Genomic DNA, 23,507 nt, shown 5'->3' on the forward strand with positions numbered 1-23,507 from the left:
AGGATTTCAAACTTACACAAATTCTATGGACCGTCTGAATATCCTAGTTTGAGAAGATCTTTCTTGAGATTTCTCTTTGTTTGCAGTAAAAACAAACAAGAAATAAAATGTTAATAACTGGACTTTAGGAGTGAATCTTGACAGGCTAGCTGTTCAACCCTGCTTCAGGTCTTTATGCTAAGCTAATCACCTCCAGATAAGAGCGTGGTTTAATCGTCTAAAGAAAAGCAGAATGCAGAGTTACTTGCAAACAAACTGTGTTTGTGTTCCTGAGTCCGTGCAGTAACATCCTTTACACAATCATGTGTTTCACAGAGAACTGAACCACGTCCCATCCTTCCCATCCGACTGAATCATGACACATCATCTGTTACCAATGAAACTGTTTACCTGAGGAATGGTACAAACAGGTGTTTTTAATCATTCCACAACGTTCCCAGTCTTTTGCTGCTTCTGTCCCTACTGGTTTGAAACATTCAGAATAAGCATGTGGGGACACGTTTAATATTTGGTCTTTGTACTGATTTCAATTGAGTAAATGTCAAAAAGGATGAGAAAATTATCACAATATGTTTTATTTATGTTACACACAGGATCCAAACTTTTTCTGAATCAGGCTTATAAGAGATAAATAAGTGTATAAGCTCAACTCCTGCATCTGACATCTGCCTGCCCGAAGTCTTGACATTTGACTGAACGTATTTCACATCCTCGTCATTGCCCTACAACCATTTTACAGCTGACCCTGACCTCTGACCTCAGGACTGCAAGAGTGAAAAGATGTATTTCCTCTTTAAGGAAACACACACACACACACACACACATACACACACACACACACTGAAGGTTACCTATACAGACGGCTTTATGGACATTAGCTGTCCAGTTCCCGGAGCCCATGCACACCGCCTTCCTGTTTCCCTGGAGAGTGTAACCTTGACGGCAGGTGAGCAGGCAAGCGGAGCCCGGCGACACTGTCCTCTTCCCGCAGGCAGGGGGCGACAGCAAGATGTTCTTCAGGGTCCCGATGGGGGGACAACGCACCTCTAGGGACAGAGTGGGAGAAAACCAAGAGATGAATCTGACATCTGATAGAAGTTTATTTATAGCTAAATTAGCATTTGTTGCGCTTTAATAAAATCAGACTTGCTGCTGAGTATTGGAGGATATGCCAGTCTGAGCAGATAAGACAAACCAGAAAAGGAAAATAAACCTTGTCCAAGATCATGAGCGTGCTTCCTGTGTTTTTACCCGAATGTGATAAAATCTTACTTTCAGCTGGCTCCGCTATAAATGCCAACAATAAAAGTATTTTCAGAGTTTGTCTATCAAAAACAGGCACAAAAAGGACAACAACAGTTGGTCGGAAATCAACCTAAAAAAGCTCTGACCACCAGAGTCACACACTGGAGGCTTTTATGCATTTTTGGGCCGCAGACCAACGAGGCTTTCACTTGATGATGGATGGATCATTCTCTCTTTCTCCAACTCCTGTTTCACTGGCTTTAGCTGCAGGAGCTATAAAGGGAAAGCTCACTGAAGGGGAGATCCAATCAGATGAAAAAATATCTTGCATCCTCTCAGGGCAGCTGAGGCCCGATCTCATTTCACCACAGTGCAAACAAACACTAAAACAAACCACTCAGCTGCAACTCCAGCCCACAGAGCCCTCTTAGCTGTGTTAAAGAGGCAATGACGGTCTGTGGGGAAACTCTGCGATGGTCAAACAAACAAGCTGTAACTGAGTCCGAGCACACGGGGAGCGAGATGGTAGTTATCGATAAACAGAGAGAGTTTTCCGGAAGCGGATGGGTCGGGTGTTTTAAATAGAGCAGCGAGCTGGTTGGCTGGAAGTGAGTCAGTGCCGACCGGAGGTTGGTGGCTCTCACACTGTCCCTTTTTTGTGTGTTGGTGTGCCTGACCTGGGTGCTCTCTGTGGCGAGCATGAGTGTGTGCAACTATTTTAACTTAACTATCAGTTCTGAAGTGTGTGGGTAACTTTGTGTGCATGTGTATATGTGGTGACTGTAGTTCTGCTATGAGAAAGCAGATGAATCTCTCTCTCTCTATATGATGTAGTGTGGCTCTGTGCAAATACACACCATATGTTCAACCGCATGTGTGAGTCTGTGCTCTCATGTGTGTTTACATACGTGTGCAAAACCACATGTTTTTACGTGGAAATACCCGTATCAGGTGTTATTTTAAACTCTCTAATTTTGATCAAATGAATAACTAACAGCTAAATAGATGATATGAGCTTACAGTTAAATATAAGAAAGATGTGCCGCTACAGAAATCTATTGTGTGCCCTCGAGTGAACGCAGGGCCGCACCGCTTATCATGGAAAATCATGCAAATTGAATAACCAAATAAAGAAATCTAATTTAACTCTACAGATGAGAAAACCACAAGACTTTGGATGAAGACATGACAAATGAAAACAAAAAACTTGTGGTTGAGATAGATGGATTCCCTTGGAGAGGATGTAAGTAAAGTGAATTAAACCGCGACTGAACTGTGACCCAGTGTCTCCAAGTAGATTTCTATCAGGAAGTCTGTAAAAATGACCACGAATACAGTGAATAAATAAGCTCCCAAAGAATTTTTGAGCAAAAACAAGACACAATTCAACGGATTAAACACTGATTGAAATAAGGAAGAGGTTGTTCTTCGGGAACAAATGAAGCTATCTGAGTTTCTTTCACAATGGCATTTCTGATGTAACACACAGGGTAAAATAGTGGTTTGGAGGTGATGAAGGCTTACCCACACACCGAGGTTGGGGTCCACTCCACTGGGAGTTGGCCTGGCAGGTGAGTTTGGAGTCCCCGTCTAGCCTGTAGCCTCGCTCACAGCCCGCCTGACACTCCGCCCTTTTGGAAGAGCCGCCATCGTTGCACCTCAGGAAGCCGTGCTGGGGTCGAGAGAGGGGCGGGCAGGAGCGGACTGCGGGTTGAAAGAAATAAACATGAGAATCCGAGAGCAAAAACAACTCTTATATGCTGTACATTGCTGTATTTTACTTGATCCATGTCTTGTGTTGATATGGTTTATTTTCTATTCCTCCTTGTATTTAATTTAATTGTAGTTAATTTACAGCTAGCTGTTCAGTCTTAGAGCTTGAAACACGCAGGGAGCGTTGATGTCTAAATCGCCAGCACAGGAGCTTTGGACCACCGAGACCCAACACTACCTCCAAGACCAACACAGATCAGTTTGACGACAGGGTAGTACAGTAAATTACAGCGGCTCCGGACAGGATTTGGCGAAGACGACAGGTTCAGGGCATCATCGGTCATCACCAACCTCTGGCGGCCTGAGCTATGCTATCAGACTGTCGCCTCGCATTACGAGACAGTGCATGCAGCGGTTAGCTGGCTAGCATGCTAACTTCAGTATACAACTCTGCAACACAACACAAAGACAGCTTTTTAATGTCAAAACTTATAATATCTTAGCCAAATATATGTGATTTTCAAAAGCTTTCCATGCTTACATCTGAGCTGTAACATATAAACACATGTACTGAATATAAATCATACGAGGAGGAGAAAGCAGTGAATCATCGGCAGGAATGTACAGTACAATTATCATCTGTAGCTATAACTTGGGGCCTATCATTTAACCCACGGCGTGAAAGTCCCTCTGAAATAAAAGAAAAAAATCCTCCAGTGTGCCTGTTCTGAGTTATGCTGAGGTCTACAACAGGGTGTGTAGCGTGTTATTTCTCATCACCACCCATAGACAGACAGGCGGTTCAGAGGAGACCCCCTCCCTCAGGGCTTAACTAGCTGGGAGGTCCTACAGTATGTGGCAGAGACTAGACTTATTGTAACACATACAAGCAGACATATGCACACACACTCAGAAAATATATACTCAAAGCCGCTACTATAAATCTTTAACACACACCCTTGAATATTCAGTGTCTTGGTATTTGTATGAGTCACACTGTTGCCGTCTTTCTCTTAAAACTGGCAGTTTCCTCATTAATCTTTTGACCTCTCCAACTCCCTCTTCCTTTCTTTCTTTCCATTCTACCTACTGAAGTTCCTCACACTCCTGCTTCCTTCTATCCTTCCTTTCCTTTAATCCTCTTCTTCCTACCAGTCTCACTCCTCCCTATCATTTCTCCTCTCAACATCTGGCCTGGCAGAAAGCAGTAGTCTCCCAGTAAAAGTTGATTTCTTCAGTCTAAACACACGTGGCCTCCCTCTTGCTCTGGTTTGCATGAGACTGCGCTCTCGATAAGTCGATTTAGTGCTACATAAATGTTTACGAAGGTTCGCAGACATCAGAAGTGAGCGGACGGGCTCTGAGGGCTTTGACGAACCCCTAGCTTAATGAGGAATTATATGAGACATGTGTTGAGGAGGAACCTGCTGAGATCAATCAGACAAGCTCGTTTGTAATCACAACCTAGCCTGGAGCATTGTATGGCTAAAATACTGTCTGCATTATGCAAGATAATGCAAAGTCTGCAACACTGTCATGTCAAAACATCACTTGCAAACAGGAGCTGGAACTAAAATAGCATTTATACTTCACGTAATATGATCAGAAACACACCATTCATGTCTTAAAGGGGCCGAGCTTGACTGATATTGATATTCAACGAGCCAATCAGATTCCTGTGCTTACTTCCTTCGCTTAATAAAGAAATGTAGCTTCATTATTCACAGTTCAATGAAAGGACGCCTGATAATGAGAGAACCCAAGGACACCTCCACCTGTGATGATATTCATATTATGCATCAGGCCAGCTTCGTCCTCACCTATGCAGCTGGCAGCTGTTCCTGACCAGGTGCCGTCAGCCTGGCACAGTCTAATGCTGGTTCCCTGGAGGTCAAAATCTGGCTTGCATCGCACTCCACAGGCCGCTTCGAAGTGGTTGTTGCATACGTTCTGGATGAAAAAGCCATTTACTGGAGGTGACAGCGCAGGACAGTAGACCACTGATGGAAGAAAGAAGAAGAGAGGAGAGAAAGTCGTGAAATCCTGACTTTCATATTGTGGCTAACACAAAAAGACATACCGCACCAAACCGAACACATTAACACACACACAAACCCTCCTGGTGGGAAACACTGACTCTGGGACTCAGTGGAAAGTTAATGTTCTTGACAAAAAGGATAAGTAAGCGTGAAAGCAGAAAATTACAGGTTGTCAAACATTCTCACTGTCCACTGCACACAGCGGGAGGAAGAGAAAGCACAACGCAGTCCGCGAAACTGGTAATTAATGAACATTATTGTTTTCACAGGAACGGTGTGGAAATCACCGGCTTAGTCTTCAAGGAACGGGAGGGCCGCCGATAATACTGGAAACAGATTAATTACACGGGATGCTCTGATACTGACGTGGTACTTCTGTGGAAGACTGTGTTTCTGTTCCAGGTGATTAATCATTATGCATCGCCACATTTACAAACACAATCTTTACCGCACTTACCCGTGACACGTACTCTCCCATATGTCTTAATATCTTTAAATAAATGTTAAAGCTTTTATATAGTTCTCTAAATCCTTCCAAACTCATCCAGCCTGATAATCACACTATTTCTAGAGTTTACTACACAGCAGCCTGACTTGTTTCAGTTATTATTACTGTCTGAAACATGTCAGAGGGATTTTTTATGGTTATTTTTGTTTATTACTTTACTGACTGACAGCTACATAGAGAGGTTTTTGCCTTAACGTATCTTTATGGAGTAAATGTTGATTGCACAATGTAATGACTTTATAACGATGACACCATCTGCGTTCAGATTTGTTCCCTATAAACCTCACTTTCACTGTACGATTTCCGTCTGCCACCAGGAAACAAAATCATTGCCACAGAGGCTGTTTGCATCATTTCTATCTGCTTTCACGTCTCCATTATAGACTACATGAATGATTACACTGTCATACTTTCCAACTCTCCTGATTTTACCCCGAGGCTCCTGTTTTTCATTGCTCTCTCCTATTTTCCTGCATTTTTTCAGATTTTCAACACATTTTCACACCTTTCCCCCTTTCTAGTAATCGTAACCTGTTTCTGTCAATGTTCAGCGTGTAGTCTACTGTTCTCTTGCGCCTCGTCCTCCTCCTTGAGTGACAGATGCACAGAGAAATGGGGAAGAGACAGAAATACTCAAATAAAAAGAAATTCAGTTGTTACTCTGAGGAATAAAGAAAACATCCATTTGTCATTGCGACAGAGGCGCCGTAAATATTACCACTTAGAAACGCTAACTAGTGGGTAAAGTTGTCTGTTGCCACTTTAATTAGTCATTGTCATGGGGTTTGGATCCAGCACTGTCGTGCAATGTTGCTCTCGGGCAACAATATTAAATGCTGTGCCACTTCACCGAAGCACCTATTTCAGATCCAGTACATTTCTTCTTCTCGCTCAGGAGAGATGTATTCAAAAAGCATCATGGTTCCTAAAAAAAGGCGTTATTAAAGGGTCGTCATACAGTCGTAAAATCTGCTCCATCTGCACAGGACGTGGTAACAACTATAATAACAAATCAGCAATATTTAAGTTATGTGATGTCTTTTTCCGTGGCTTTTCTCTTGATGTGCTGTATTTTTAGTTAGTGCACATGCTTATTTTTCCCCATGGCCTTCAGCTATTAAGGATAATTACTGCTCTCACTAACTGGCCAGTTCTGGTAAGTGCTAACTGCTCAGTTAAAACACGCCATTATTGCTACAGTGATTCTTGGGAAAGTCTTGCATGACATGTAATGTTAAATATAAAATGATATAATTATATAATAATAAGTAAAAAATAAAAGCATTCATGAACACGAAGGGAACATGAAGGGCTGAATTACTAATCTTTTTAAGCAACTGAATAAAGAAGATGTCAAAAGGGATCGTCTTAATCAAAATATAGCTGACAGTGCAGTTAACAGGGAAGTTCCTCTTACTCTGGCAGGTCATGCCTACTGGCTGATATCCCGGCTTGCAGATGCAGTCGCTGACGGAGGTGCTGCCAGGCTGGGAGGTGTGCTGCGGGTCGGGGCATGACAGGCAGGTGCTCAAGCCTCCTGGTGCTCCCTCTGGTTTGTATGTACCGGATGGACATGCTGGCAGGAGGAGAGGGAAGGAAACATACTGTAGTTTCAAAACTGCTCACTATAAATATACAGTAATGTCATGCACAAAGACACAATAAGACAGTTGGATGGAAAAGCTTGGATGATGGACATGTATAAAAGAAAATTAAACTGAAATGAAAAACTGCCTGACGACTGAAAGACAGCTAAAAAAAAAAAAAAAGTTTCGTGACTGAAACTGAAAAACAGCTTTAAAGATTTATGAGAAGACTTTGATCATATTCATGTCTGGACATGTAGTGGCGGAAAATGTGGCAAAAATGACTAAATGATCTCACTGGCTAGGTAAAAAAGACGAGTTCGTTTCAGCTTCTTAATTATTCCAAGCAGGGAAAAGCTGGTTTGTGGCACCGAACAGGGAAGAACATTTTCAAGAAATGCAACAATCAAAGAAAGGTTTATGAGCATCTAAAGCCAGTTATGGCTCGCATCGAAGCCCACATGGGCTGTATTAGAAAATCCCTTTTGATCACCTGCACGCACACACACACACACACACACACACACACACACACACACACACACACACACAGGAGACATAACAGAGTATGTTTCCTATTAACATCACCTGAGTCTGATCAGAGGACATGTTGTAAGATGAAGAAGCGAGGGTCAGATGAAGGTCCTCCAACATTCTTTCATTCATCATCAATCAACTTCTACAAAACAATCTCAGTGCATCAGTGTGTTGCAGAGGAGTGAAAATGAATGACTGAATCAATCACGTGGTTTTATCGGGGGCTTAAAGGTTACTTTCACATGGGATTTTTCATAAATTACAGATTACCCGTAAAATGCGCGGCCAATCCACTGGTATCCAGTGATCTCACAAGTCTTTGATGTTTTCAGATTAACTTTAAATTAACTCCAAATTTCTGATTCTGATAATTTGAATTATGACCACGGACAACAGCCCTTATCGGCCATTATAGGGGTAGTTTCGCACAAGCAATTTGCTGTGCTGGTAATTCCCATAATTCACAGTGATTACTGGTGCACGCAGGAAAAAAACTTTTTATCAGTTGCTCCCCAAAGTCAAAGCAATTTTCTTCTGTGTTGTTTTTGTTCCTGTGTATGCAGAACCACTTTAAAGGAAGCTGTTCAAACGGCGCAAAAAGATTACAGTCACTGCATCTTTGATGTCTGCAGTTGTTATTTAGGAGGAAACGTGATTCACACCAACTGTTTTGCCATCACACCCATAGTCATAGTTTAGTCATTACTGCAATTACTACAAAATTACTTGGTAAAACTATTGTTTGCATGATCATACTGATTAATCCTTTGGTCTACTGGATGTCAGAAGTTAATTAGAAATGCCGGCTTTGGTTGTTGTAACCGTGGGTCGTTAATGGCTTCATTTTCTTGGTAAATGGAGCCTAAAGATACTCAGTTTATCATAAAAGTCTAAGAGGGCTGAGGGCAAGTGTCCGTGCAAAGCTTTTTCTGCCTGCTGCATTTTTTTTGTGTGTTTTGCTTTGACCGCTTCTAGTTTAAAGCGCTTCTAGTTCAAAGTCATTGACTCTAATCATATCAGTAGCATAAAAACTGCCTTAAAATGAAAATAATTTTATTTATCGCAATTATATCAGGAACAATATATCATCCAACAAAAGCAGCCACAGGCTCACATGCAGTTATGATTCGGGTCTGGTCAATGCGCATGTTTGAGCCAATCACATGAGAGCGCTGTCACAGGGTAATAATCAAATCTATGACTCCAGTCAGCGACCATAACTTTAAACACATAACTGCTAAATCAAACAATAAGACATAATTATATTGCATAAATATCAAATCAAGTTAATCTGTTAACAGATTACAGTTGTCATGTATTTCCTGGGAGCTGCGCTGCGACTCCGGTCGTAGTCTGTTCCAGCAAATCCACATGTTGTTTGCATTAATTGGAAAAACAAACTCAGTATTGACTGCAGCAGTTTCCAAATCAAAACAGGCTACAGAGAAAAAGTTTTCAGACGGCCCTTTAGACAGTTTAATTTGGTGTTGTGCTCTTTGTATGAGAAAATCATAAAATTTCACAACCCACACCCACACACATAATTTAAACACTTTTAATAAGTAGAAAAAATATGCAGAAAAACAGTGTGTCCACATGGGATATCTGATGGGATTCAAAACCTCTTTAGTGTGAGCAGCAAGACTAGTTATGAGCTTTATAGACAAAATATTATAATATCACTTTATATCACTGTCTTTGTTGGCGTCAGTTCAGAGGTCTCCGGTTTATGACGTTAAGCTTAAGTAAACCGTGTCGACAAACATTCACCAGCAGGTTCAATTACAAGCTGTTCTGTACAGTAGGCAACAGAGAATCCACAGTACTAATATCCCTCACAACTCATTTACTCGCCGCTAAGCCAGAGGCCAGGTGTGAGTTTCCACTGCTGAGCCAATGCCAGCCCGGCCTCTCGCCACACTCGCCCTCCCTCCCATCCTCCCTCACTCCCCCTCAGCTGAAACCCAGCAGCAGGTCAGCCAGGAGATGTTAACCGACTGTAAAGCTCAACTCGCTGGCTGCTGGCACTAAAATGCACCCAGTAACCCACATCAAACACACACACAAACACACACAGAACAACCATGTGGTATACCTGTCCCGATGCAGACACCGTGCATGTGTGTGTGTCACAGTCTGAAGTTTTCATTTGATAACAAAAGCAGCTTCTCCATCCTGACTCCTTTAAACTCAGAGGAGGCATCTTACATAAGACGGTCCGACAGCTAAAAGTGTCCCCACTGTTCAAGTCCTTGGGAATCTGTTTAACAGCTTCATTTAAGGTTTACAGGAAGCCTAGTCATTTTTAATGTGAATAATAATTCACCCAGAGCGCAACAGTGGAAATACTGTATCGAAAAAATATAAAATTTCAATTCCTGGCAGGTTGCATGTGCTGGCAGGTAGAAATGTACACAGACAGATGCATGGTCACACACACCCACACACAGAGTTTAGAAAGAGCAGACCTGGCTTCTGGCGACGGGACCGAGAAGGGAAGCAGGGAGGGATGGATAGGAAGGGATACATGATGAAAGAGCGGGCAGCCATGAATCCCAAATAGAAAGGAAAAGCTGGAAGGTGAACATGGAGAAAACTGTGTGAATTTCCTTTAAAATGTATCATTGCTCTGTGACTTGAGCCAAACGTCAGACCCCATGCTGGAACTAATTGTGTTTGGACCCCGTCTGTAGTCTCGCTTTGGGTCCATCTTACTCAAACTCTGCTGCTGTGTACCCTTCATTTAGACAGGAAGGGGACCGTCAGTGGGCCAGATGACCATAAAACAGAAAGAGCCTGCTGTGTCTGGACTGGCTGTAACTATATGGAGGGACAGCAGCTGGTCAAAGAGAGCTACTGTACGCAGTAATGATCTAAGGAAAGGAAAGAGCGAGGCCCTGTGATCAGAAGCTATTTATTTAAGGTTAAAGCAATATTTGAGCAATCTTAACAACTAATAATGAAGTTAAATGACGTGTCATAACATCACCAGCATTCATACTTTCCGATTCTTATAATGTCCTTTTGAAAATGTTTATATAATGTTAATAGTTTGTTCAAACATCTACTGCATCAGAGAGAAATATTACTTTAATAAAGGAAGACATGTGCACATCCAAGCAATCCATCCCGAGAGAAGACAGGAGATAAGATAAGTTGTCGTAGTAATGGTTGTCTGATTTTTCCAACAACGCACGTCTCTTTCATCATCCCTGCAACCAACTCTGACTCCCTAAACCACTGAGCTGACGTCTGCTCTGCCTCCTTATAAAGATTAAATCTGGCAATACTCACTATTCTTCTTTTCACCAGCAATGAAAAGACCAAACAATGCAACAAACAAATGGACTATTTATCTATCTCACACAAAAATCCCCTCTCAATTAACACTTATGACCCACTAGTAGTGTGCGGTGTTGTGTGATTGAATCTGAACACAAAGACTAACAGCTAATTGCAAGAGTTAAATCTTAGCTGTCACTAGCATTTAAAAAAGGGATTATATAAGAATACATTTTCTTCAGATTAAACAGGGAGTCAAACAGAAAAGACAATAACAAAACTGAGCACAGGCCAGTTCATCTGTTAAAGCCCTTTCTCCTAATATGAAGTAAGTCATTTAAACTGGCGGACACGTCTGGCCCGGGAGCCAAACTCGCTATCACACGAGAATCTCTCCCGTCTCTGGGGGGAGCCTGTGTTCGATTAGCACGGCCTAAAAACAGACTGGGACGGAAACGATGAAAGGAGATCCAGAACATCTGCCTCCTCGGCCACAATGACAAACAGAGCGAGAGCGAGAGTGGTTTTCATCTGAGAGGGACATATTCTGCTTAGTCCAACAAAATCCACAAACACATGCTTGCAAACACACTTGCCAGTCCATACAGTACTCATTCTCACACTGCTTACCACATGACATTTTGAACACAAACCACTTATTTTTTATAACAGGGGGGAATGAACTTAAATAAACTGATATTTTCCTCTTAGAAACTATTTAAAACATCAAAATAGGCACATTTTGCAAGTCAGTGTGGTTCATGATGAGGTCTGGGCATTGAACATCTGTTCAGATCTTGTTTACTCATTCTTTGATCAGATAGGTCTAAGCAAAGCTCTTGTAGAGCTGCTTTTATTTCAACCAAATTAAGAATTTAACGTTCCAAACTTTGGTTTGTTTTGGTAAACTAAAAAAGGTTTGTAGAAAAAGACGCAATACCATCTAAACGCAAATCAAGTCAATTTTATTTATACCCCAAAATCACAATCACATTGCTTCAGTGGGCACAACAATCTGTACGGTGAACGTCATCCTCTGTCCTTGCACCCTCGAGTCGAGTAAGGGAAAACTTCCCACGCAAAAAAAACTCTTGCGGCAGTGGGAAATATGGAAGAAACCTCAGGAAGAGCCACAGAGGAGGGATCCGTCTCCAAGGACATGCATGTACAGAACAGAACCCACAAGTAGGACTGAAAAGGATTCACACTATCAAATGAACAGACAAATGTGTGTTTTTCTTTGTCTTTGCTGTATTAACTCTCATTTTAAATACAGAATCTTTGTGTTCTCATCCATCCGTATATTGTACTTTTTATCTTCTACACTTCTGAGAACAAAATTATATATATATATATATATATATATATATTTGAACAGAACAAAGCTGCTCTGCCTGATTACACAGCTTTTGAAAATGTCACATTTTAAATTTTCATATTAAACCTGTGAAACTGCTCCGACTTCAACACAATACCGTTTTTAACACCTTCCTTTGGGGAACATGAACATGTTACAACCTTTTTTTAATTAACAAAATATGCCCAACTTGAAACTGCTCAATCCATCAGCATTAAATAAACAACTTTGCCAAACCAAATAATAAAGTTAAAAACCTTTCCTGATTTAGTTTAGATAATAATCTGATCAAAGAATAACTTAACAAGCCTAGACATATGACAAGGCATGAGGTTTTATTTATTAATGAGAAATCAAATCTTGTCCTTTGTTGTCGGCGACTTCTGTTTGGCGTCGCTGCCAAGTAATAATATCCTCAGATGTTTGGCATTTAACTGATACCTCGCATTTAATTACTTTTTCATGGTTAATAAAGTTTATGGAATTTACACTGGAGGGTGTAAAATATATTAATATCAGCTGCACAACCGTCCATCTACCATCATTCATACACTGTTCTTGTTTCGATTTAGATCTATGACACTAAACTGTCACTCACAAGCAGCTACAACACGGGCGCAGCAGACAATAACAGTAGCCAATATTCCTGTGACCTTACAATATTTGTGATGCCGCGACCCAGTTCTGTCTGTCTGCTGTCTTCAAAGCCAAACAATGGAGTCCGAGGAAGTCCAGCAATATTGTGAATGGGCTGCTAAATCCGGACAGTGGCTCGGTCAGTTGTGGTCGGAGGCCCTCTCACACAAGAAATGTTGTTAAGTTGGGCCTTAAATTCCAGGGTATTTCACTGAGAAAACAATGTTCACATGCGAGGAAACTTTCCACTCTTAACTGGGGCTTCCCATGCACACTTGAGGTGCATAAATAGACGATGAAAATTGGACAATTAAAATGTATAGTCTAGCCCACAAAAACAGACACATTCACGCGAAGACCTGACGGAGACATAAGGAAACTGGCGCTCGGACTGAGTGTTACATTTCAGGTAAACACAGTCTGTATATACATCTGTCATGAGCCAGCAGACTATATGCACTTCATGCAGGATTCATCTGGACCACCAGGCGAGCTTTAAACGATGGGATTTGGGGTGATGTGAGGAATGTAAAAGATACGTATGTGCAACTATAATGACCAATGTAACCCTACAAGTGTCAGAGAGTTAATCACACTCAGCCCTTACAGCGCTGATTGAAGACAACAACACGACACTCAGCTATAAAGCGCCCTATCGATGAACTTTGGTGACAAGCGACGATAACAAAAGAGTGGGAGCATCTGTCTACCACTCACCATTTCATTCACATGGCTCCATATGGCAGTTTCCCAGGGACTCATGATGAGGAGTGAAGATGAATCTGTGAGGTCCTGCTGGACCGAGAAGCTACTGAAGTGGAGCGTCATGGAGCGCCAATGACACAACGGCAAATTTCTTGTACTTAAAGTGAAAATAAGTCGCATTATAGGAGAATTCCTCCGCGCCGAAGTGTCTCTGAGCATGACACTGGAACCCCTCCAGCTCTACTAAAACGGCTATTTCAGCTATTTATTACGATCCGGAAGCTTTCAGCAGCAGGTTTCAGACTTGAATCCATAGAGAAAAATCAGCCTGCAGACAGCTGTCACCTGCTTTAGTTTCTGCTCCACTTGGAGATACGTTTTGCCCTCACAGAATCAGAGACTGAAACCAAGAAGTGAGATGTGTCTGCAACGATAAGGGTCACAGGCTTTGCCCGACCGCAATACATGGGTCACCTGTAGCTGAAAAAAAATCTCCATGGACTGTCAGGAGGATCTAAATCACATCGCCAGAGTCTCATTGAAGTGCTCTCCAGCTGGACTCTGGAGTGAAAAGGGGGGTGGGTGGGAGTGGGATGTGGCTGCTGCACAGCTGTCCACCTACATAGTCTCCTTCTGGGGGGGAAACGGACCTCCGCGGACCCCCTCATCCCAAGAATGTAAAACTTCTGCGATGTGATGCAAGGCAGTCTTTGGAGAGGAAACTGAGGAAGTTCAGTGGCTGTTCCTTCGCTGTTTGCCTGCTTATTATTCAATCTTATTCCCGAAGGAGAATGACCTCACCGCAATTGCTAGATAGCTCTTATGGATTCCCAAGGACAGGGAGAGTGTCCTGCTCGCTTATTACAGACTCCGGGAACACTGGGATTCAACGGGAGAGAGCGAGGCGAACCGCTAAACAACTGTACAAACACAGGTTGGTCCCCAGTCTGGTGTGCCTGATTACAGATGTCAGTGTGCTGAGAAACGTTGCGATAAAAGAGTGTGGTATGATCTCAGTACACTGGGGACAACGTAGCATAACACTCCGACTGTTAACACTAACAGACAGATTTCATTACGTCAGCGTTTCACCAAATTCCTCCACGTTTTCCTATTTGAAGGATGTTCATTCAGACGTACATGCATGTGCAATAAACACTACCACACGCACACAAATACTCAGATATACACTTCTCCAACACACACACACACACACACACTCTACAGTCCCCACAGTAGCCTCAGAGCTGGTGTTTCTGTGTGGGATTGTGAGTCCAGAGATTTGCTAAACAGATTCGCTGACAGGACGCAGGCCCGTCCAGCGTGCGCATGCCTGTGTCTTTCTGTGTTTCTTTATGTAATGGTATATTTGCTCATGTGTTGTTACGTGTCGTGTGCACATACAGCACATGCTCATCCGAATGAGAGTCGCAAACAAATCTGAAAACAATTGTGGTGTCTGCTAACCGTCCACACCCAAGCATCATCTCACGGCACCGCAGACTAACATTTTATGCGTTCGTGGAAATGGACACACCATTTCTACTGAGAAACAGCACTTTCTAGAGCTGAGTCCAAAGAGGAGCTGATTGGAGGTTCACAGAGCAAGAGAAAAACAAAGGGAGACAGATGCTTCTCTTCCATGAAGCTGGCAGCTGCCGACTTCCTCCAAACTCAAGCCCGCAACCTTTGACGTTGCGCGTGTCCCTCCTCATCACATCCCACCAACTGGAGAGATTTCAGTCAACAGCTCGCACACACTGACCCACACACACACACAAACACAGAATGGGAGGATCAGAAAGTGAAAGGAAGTAGGAGGGAGCCCGAAGAGCACTGAAGAGGGTCGGTGAAAACATCCAGAGAGGGATGGGGGTCAAAGAAAAGGACAAACATGCTGGATTCGACGAAGGGCAAAGGCCTTGAAAAAGACATTGGAGAAAAGCACTTACGATGCTAATGGAGGAATTCATTCCACCTTAAATTCCCAAGGGCACATTTGTCAATTTAAATTATGTTTGAGAAGGAAATGGAAGCACAATGAAGCTAAAATATCTGAGGGGCAAAAAGTCACGGCAGAGAAGACAGTGACTGAACTTTTTCTTTTTCCTACAAACAATGTTCACGTTGTAACCCCTGGGTGATGTTAGTGGCACAAAAGATCATGTTTTTGTAAGGGGAAGAAAAATGCTATCGTTATAAGCTACAGTGAGAGTAAATAGGGGATTCATTATGATGGTTTTGTTTATCAATACTTTACGCAGTGCTGTTTTCTTAACATTTGTAATATAACAATTAATATGTTTGAATATATTTGTTTTAGGTCATGACTTCTTTTTATGATCATTAATTAACCACAGTCCTGCAAATAAAAGTATTTTTCTCATGAGTTAAGAGGTGGAGGATATTGCATCATCATAAATCAGATATAGGCAGTACAGTAACATACAACAGTCAGGTATACAGGGCTGTCTTGTATATCTCTATACTCTCCGATGTGCTTCTGGTCAGTCCTCAAACTAGGAATCAGAGCAGATTTAACAAGAAGAGTTTCTGCTCTGCTTACTTCAGCTCTGTAAATGGCTAATTTACACCAAGCGCACCTGGTGACACTGGACAATAGCTGGAGAAAGGCTCGGAAAGACGGAGAGAAGAGGGGAAATGGGGGAGGAGACAAAGCAGCGGAAGGCAGGAAGAAAGTAAAAAAGAAACTGATGGAGCGATGGAAAGAAAGGTGGAGGAAAGGATGGACGCAGGAGGAGTGTTAATGACACAGTGAGGTTCTGCTTCGCACCACTGGCTGTTTCACGGCTCCTTGTTTTTCATGCTCTCCAGCAGAGAGGACGGTCTTATTAGGCCCAGTTTATAGTCTCTCGGCCTCCTTCATCTCTTTCCCGCTTTAACACACACACACAGTCACAGAGTGGCCTCGGTTTATAACACGAGTCGTGTCTGCTTTACAGCATCCCTGACCTACAAACACGGCAGCAGTAGTCATCAATTAAGCTTTTTACAGACCTATATGTGTCGTTTAATGAGGGGAGGGAGGGTGGAACGGGGCTGAAACATGTGGCGTCGAGGGAGGGACTAATATGGATTTCCACACCACCTGTGCTTTAGGTCTTATGTATACAGTCCGGTCTGAAGCGGAAACTTCAAACACCACATGACATGAAAGACTGTCCGAAAACACCTGAGGGCAGCTCAGACACTGAGCTCCTTTATAACCAGCGGAAAAACTCCTTCTTGGTCGGCTGCCAAATGTTTTTTTTAATTGCTGTACCTCCTGTTTTGCTTTATTTCTCTCACATTTCATCTCCTGTTTCACTTGTTAAAGGATAACTCATGTTTATTACAACTTGCGTTTTATTTTGATTACATTGTACTTACAAAGCATTAGCTTAAAAACTGGGAACATGGCGTCATGTCCAACGCTATAAGAAACACGAGTGTCAGGTGGTCAGTCAGGTTGTAAACAAGCAAGAAGGTTAACCTGATTCTCTACCACTTTATTTGGAGGTGAGAACATCTGAAATTTGGTCATAAACAAAAACTACTGGGCAAAATACAACTTTGATCTGATGTTGGCGCAAGGTCAAAAGTCAAGGGATCAGGAAGTGATTATAATTCACCCTCAGAGGACACGAATTTTGGTACCAATTTTCAATCAACCAAAATACATTTTGAGATATTTCCCTCAAAACCATGCATGTCAACCTCGTGGTGGCGCTAGAGGAGACGTAAGAGGACAACCAGAGTCATTAGGAATCATCCTCTGGGGACAATCCCTGTTTGAAGAATTATTTCAGGGTAATCCATCAAATAGTTGTTGGGATATTTCAGTCTGGGCCAAGTGGTGGACCAACCAACAGATATCCACAAAAATTAGTTGAAAAAGCAAAAAAAACAACTGAATAATCTGCAATTCAGCACTTATTGTGCACATGAATGAGCCTGGGCGAGACTTTCTTAGCGTTACAGTGCCACAAGACCGAGGAGCAGCAGCTGGTCCTCTTAAGGTGTTCGGGTCATATATAACACCCATAAAGACACTTTCACAGGTAGGTTTACACAGGACATACAGTATACTTTATAAATAGCTTGAACTCAACTTATATGCCCGTTTCATTCCTGTGTAATCACATTTTGATGTTTTATTTGTCTGGCTTTTATTAACATAACATCATGTCAAAATATCATATAATATCTTACAGGCTGTAAATCACATTACAGTTATGTTCCATATAAATAATCTTTATTACTGAGCTTATTAGTGGTAGTATTCCCCCCATCTCTCTCTCTGTCTGGCACAGAGCCAGTGTGATCTTTGCCCAGTCACTGAAAACTCTCCATCCGTCCACCACAAAAGATGCATGACTCCGGGCTAAGGAATCACTCTCCCTCGCTCGCTCTTTCCAGCCTCTGCTCACACAAGAAAAACACGAACATAACTTCCATCCAATCAGTTTAGGCAATCGATGGGGGGAGCTGCGGGGAGTTGGCAACCCCCCACCCCCCCAAAAAATCCTTCTTTACTTCTCAGGAAATCTCAGGCATTCACCCCCCGCTCATAACTGGATCAAAACTGGGCCAGAATTCATGTTGAGCAACTGAGGCTTTTATTTTCGCCACAAAAACATTAAGAAACAAGAACTTGGACGGACGCAGACATACTGTACAGAAGCAGACAGTCTGCTGCGGTTATTGATGCTGTGGGGATTAGGATTTGTGCAGTTAGAGCAAATAGAGAGTCTTTGTACGCATGTTTACGTAACATGTTGGATGGCTCGGCCAACGTCACTCCAGTGGTAGAAATATATTGACTTTTGAAAACATTTAAGTACAAATTGCAGCGACTGAGCAAAGAGAAGGCCAGTGTCAAGAGTGGGGCTGCTGTCATCAGTTTTCTTTCTGGTCCACAACAAGTTAAGATTCTGGGAACTTTGACCTTTCGTCCTGTACAAACGCAGGGTCAACATCCACCTTTTGACTAACACTTTGGTCAATGACACGGTGTCTTAAAAGCCGCTGGCTGGAGTCCATGACATCTAACATGAGCTATAAATTGTAATGGTCCTCAGATGTTGAATCTTAATGTTTATGACCTCCTGCCGTCATCAGGCCACATTTTTTCCGCAAACTATCAAAATATAATGGGCAGTTTGCCATGACGTTTACTGAGCATAAATCTAGTTTCTTGGCATTAAACCCTGTTTGATTTTAGGGACCGTTCATCCAGCTGCACCATCAAGAGAAACTTTACCTTTTGAGTATTAATGTTGGCAAGAAAAGAAAAAATATCATGAAATTGTTTTTATTGGGGGTGTATTGAAAATTGTAGTCTGTGATGTTTAAGGACTTTAGCTTTTTGCTCTAACTGTTTTTGCCATTTCTCTTGTTGCGAGCTCTTTAACTCTTTTCGTTGTGTACATAGTCTAATGTACTATTTTATTGTGTTATATATTTGTACGACTACAAAAAGTAAGTTTGAACTAGGGGTGTCGTGGTTTTTGAGTATAAATAGCATTTAGTTTCGACGATCGAAATCAAATACAGTGTCGACGATTCAGAGGAACTTCGTGGTGCATTCAGGTGCATGTCTTCGTACAACAAAGGTTATGTGTGCTGACAGGTGCACCATCAAGTGCACCATAAAAAAATGTCCTTTTAAGTGACCTTAAAATTGAATCGCTAATATTATCAGTAAATATTATATATATGTATCAAAAATATATCGGTGTAGGCATCGGTCCCAAAAAGCAAGAACTGGTCAGGCTCTAAAAAATTATTTTAGGAATGTATTTATCAACTTGTGGACAGACAGAAACAGACCTAAAGACTGGCTTGAGTGTACAAAGTCTGGACAAACCACAACGATTGTTTCCAACAGCATACTGTAGACAGATTTTCATTTAGTCTTGACAGACAGAATGGACCACATATTGGAGGACTGAGTAAACACAGAGACAACACACACACTCGTTAAACTATGAAGTCCTATGAGAACACAAATTTCTGCGTTGTTCCGTGCCAAAACAAAACTTCATATTCATTGTACGAGTTTACCAGTTCATTCTGTTGTAAATAATCTTAATGAGAACGACAGACAACAACTGAAACAGATTTAGCCCATCTCGGTGCAATCACTCATCCTGCCCAATTCGCAGGGGGGGTATCAATTCCAATAACAGTTCGTCTTGGATCCTCTTATATTGGTAATTCCCCTATCGTCGTTAATGATTGATAAAAAATCGTGGGATGTGGAAGTCTTGAGCTCTCTTCTGTTTCCCAAGGGGGGCATAAACAAAGTGGTTCTCAAACTTTGCTGTCCAAGGCAAAGAAGAGAAGGACATACGCAAAGAAAAACAAAGAAACAGAATCAGATACTGTTGAAGAGAAGACAAGTCATTGTGCTACCGTATGTGCTGTGTCTACAAAAGGATTTCTCAGATACAAGTCCTGATGTACGAGCCAGATTTACATTCATTGAAAAGTGTTTGGCGTTCCTCTAAATGTTTCTTAACACAGATCCACATCAAGTGTGTAACTCACTACTGTAATCTGTTATGAGTACAGTATGAGGTGCCTGTGCTCTCTCAGGTGATATAAACAGGCCTCCGCAGAAAGGCGTCTGGTATGTGTCAGATCCTTGAATGTGGTATGTTTTAAAGGGCCAGAGGTGAGTGCACGCAAAGCACGCCAAAAAACATGTGGCTGTGCCAAAGTGTTAATCCTTGCATAGTGTAGAGTATACTCGTGTGTAAGCAAGTGTTAGCATGACAATGCAGAGGGAAGATGATAAGGAATGTGGTGTCAGGTTCAGCCATATTCCTCTAGGTTCACAAAAAATTATTAATCCTTTGTAGGTTTTTTATTTTTTGCTTTGACTTTTCTTCATTTACCTTGGAGACCTCTGCAAGGGAGGTGAGGCCAGAGAGTGAAAGGTGCGGAGCAAAGACATAATGATTGCAACACTCCTATTTCAACACTTTTCAGGATCCTCTTTAACATTTAACATTTCCTCCACCTCACTTGTTGTCATTTTAATTCCTCTGTTCAATTTACGTCCACCTCGAGGCTTCCTCTGCCGGGATCCGTCGGTCATTCCCATCAAAACCACAAGTATTTGCTGGGACAAAGAATGCCTCTTGTTTCCTCCTTGCAGCGGACGCTCCAGTGCGTCCACAGACAGATGGATGTGTTATGTTCAGGGTCAAATCGAAGCCTGCTGCTGCCACGCGCCTCCTCTCAGGATCAAGAAGCTTTTATGGATTAAAAATTGTAAACATTGAGCAACTCTTCCTGTAACAACTCTAAGGCGGGAATGTTTTGTTCCACTCAAAACATTTCAGTCAACAACTCGTAAATTAAAAACGAAAGGTTAAGCTCGTTAAATGCATTTACTCATATCCCAGTCGTAGCCGTTCATTCAGTGGAACAGAATCTACTCTGACTCTACACTACTGCAGGGAAACATAGAAATGTGAAATACTTGGGAAAATACTTAGAAAAGGAACAAAAAGCTTGACTCAACATCCTCCCATTAGGTTTTCTTGAGCTTTAACCTGCATCTAATAGTCTTCATCAGTGTTCGGAGTTTACTCAGTCAGTTATACAAATGACTCAGTCGAACCTTCCTATGCCTTATTCCTTACATTTGAGCAAGCTTAGTATCTGGATGAACCTCAACTTTCCTGTTTCCTGTTAAACTTATATATACTATGTGCTCTGTTCGTCTGTACGAAAAAGAAAGTCAAGATCTTCATGGACACATCATATTGTATACAGTCAAATCTGTTAGCAAAATGCTAGCTAACTGGCTAGCTAACATCTGGTTTGTAGTCAGGAATGAATACATAGAGTACTTTATTAATCCCAAGAAGGGGTTAAGGGGACATACACTGCAGTGCAAAGATAATGTTGACTGATAACCTGTCATCCTCGGCCTCTACAAAAACTATGCGTGGCCTCTCTTGTTTTTTCTGAATTTACTGGAATGATTTGACCTCAATCTGGGTTATTATGCCGTGTTCATAAAACTTAATATCGTGAATGTATCCTTCCATCACGTACTTCAGTCCTTGCTGTCAACTTCTTGAAGGTACAGTATATTGCCTGACTCCTATCTATTTAACACTGCTGCAGACCGCTAAACGGGACTGTTGTCATCATGTTTCAAGCAACAAGGATGTCCGACATAGCAACAGTAACTAAGGGGGGGGAGACTTAGGATGGGTCAATTGTCACTATACCATAGGGTCACCTAATGACAACTGAGCCATTTCGATGCCAACTTAGCAAATCTGCCAATTTCTACAGAAGATAACAGCTTGTTATTTTATGTGTTAATACTCCAACCTCTCTGGACCCCATCTGAATGCATCAATGCATCAGTGCATCCATTCTTTGTTTGACTGTACAGATTGTAAAGCCCACTGAGGCAGTGTAATTGTGATTTTGGGCTGTATAAATAAAATTAGCTTAGAAATTGACTTGAAGCAAGTACTTTAAATTATCTTTTTATTGTGCATCTCTCCCTATTTAATGTAAATGTTTGGTCCGAATCTTTTCTGTCTTTCATGCTGCCCTCTGCTCTCTCTCTGTCTCCCATTCATCCCCAGCATGGCTGTCCTGAGAACAAAGCCTGTGCTGACACCACATTAACACAGTCCAGAGCTCCTGTCATTCTCTCAGCCTACACAAGAGGCTGATAAGCCAGAACGTGTGACAGGAGGAAAACATGTAACCCGTCTTCCCCATTCCTCTGCAGATCCTCCGTGATGCAGATACCGTGAGGTTGAGGTATTTGAAGAGAGACAACAATGTCCTGTTCGGCCTGTCAGAGTAAACCAGACTGCGCAGGAACTGGGTTCATCATCCGTTTCTATCTGCTGGGATTCCAGGCGTGTTTTGTGGAAGAGGCTGTTTCACTTGGCTGTCGACAGATTCATAAACAACACTGCTGTGCACTGCAGGGATTTGGATAGTGTTTCCAACAGAGCCCTTCAGCCAATGATAATAATAATCCACTGACAGGCCTAAGGTTCGCTCGTATTATTTTCAGATGTGTCAAAGACTGTTAAATGTGAGACAACAGAGTCCAAAAAGACTAAAACTTCTCAAAATTTTCAGTCTAGACAATAAGTCCACCTGAAGCCACACGACGGCCATCAAGCTTAAGCGACTTCTTACTCTGGTGGTGTATGGGCTGCGTCTGTCTGCCACTCAAGAGCGCTGGCATTGCTGACGCAGACGGTGTACCCATAATTCACAAAACACCTTCGGTTCAGCCAAGCCCGTTGAGGTTAAAGCAACAAAATATTAAAGAGAGACGCTGGATTTTTCTGGAAACAGCAGGAGTTTGTCGAGTTTACTTGTACGTTTCTTAGTAACGTACAGCTCTCACTGCAAATCTAATTGGTTTTGGAGCCAGTGCTACTTCAAAAGTAAGTTATTAGAGAATAAAAACTTCCATAAATGTAGTGTTCAAAAACATATATGAGGGCATTTCGCACCACTTAACAAAACCAAAAATGGGATGCGAACAAGACTAATAGCGCCTTAGCTTGCCAACGCGTCCACAACAGTGACACATACTCCAGCCTGGGAACATGTCAGCTCTATAGCATGAGGGTGACGACTCGCAGACAATCAAGCGTCTCCCATTGAGGCCTTGTTATACGAGTGAGTGAGAGACAGACAGAGGAAGCACTCGTCAGTTGCGGTTGCAGCGCCTCGCTGTGTCCTTCCGTCTTCCAGCCAGCTGAGCCGACTCTGCAGTCTGCCCTCTGCTATTAATTAAACCATTAAAACAGATTAATAAGCAGAGCGGGGCTCCAGTCTCGACAACATCTGATGAGAATTAGGGCGGTGTGCTTTCTGGCAATGATGACCCCGAT

General features: G+C 42.2%; 1 protein-coding gene across 5 annotated transcripts in view; it reads right to left on the reverse strand.

Annotated features, from left to right (window-relative positions):
* Positions 1-23,507, reverse strand: part of svep1 (sushi, von Willebrand factor type A, EGF and pentraxin domain containing 1) — a 91,521-nt gene that overhangs the window by 33,427 nt on the left and 34,587 nt on the right. For all 5 annotated transcript variants that reach the window (XM_084344790.1, XM_084344789.1, XM_084344791.1 and 2 more), the window contains 4 exons: positions 6,923-7,081; positions 4,779-4,958; positions 2,770-2,949; positions 852-1,046 (listed from right to left, as the gene is read on the reverse strand). In XM_084344790.1, coding sequence (XP_084200916.1) covers positions 852-1,046; positions 2,770-2,949; positions 4,779-4,958; positions 6,923-7,081 — 714 coding nt within the window. The remainder of the gene's footprint in view (positions 1-851; positions 1,047-2,769; positions 2,950-4,778; positions 4,959-6,922; positions 7,082-23,507) is intronic.

This window comes from Pagrus pagrus, assembly GCF_965226575.1.
Source record: "Pagrus pagrus genome assembly, chromosome: 22".
In the NCBI taxonomy this organism is placed as follows: Eukaryota; Metazoa; Chordata; class Actinopteri; order Spariformes; family Sparidae; genus Pagrus; species Pagrus pagrus.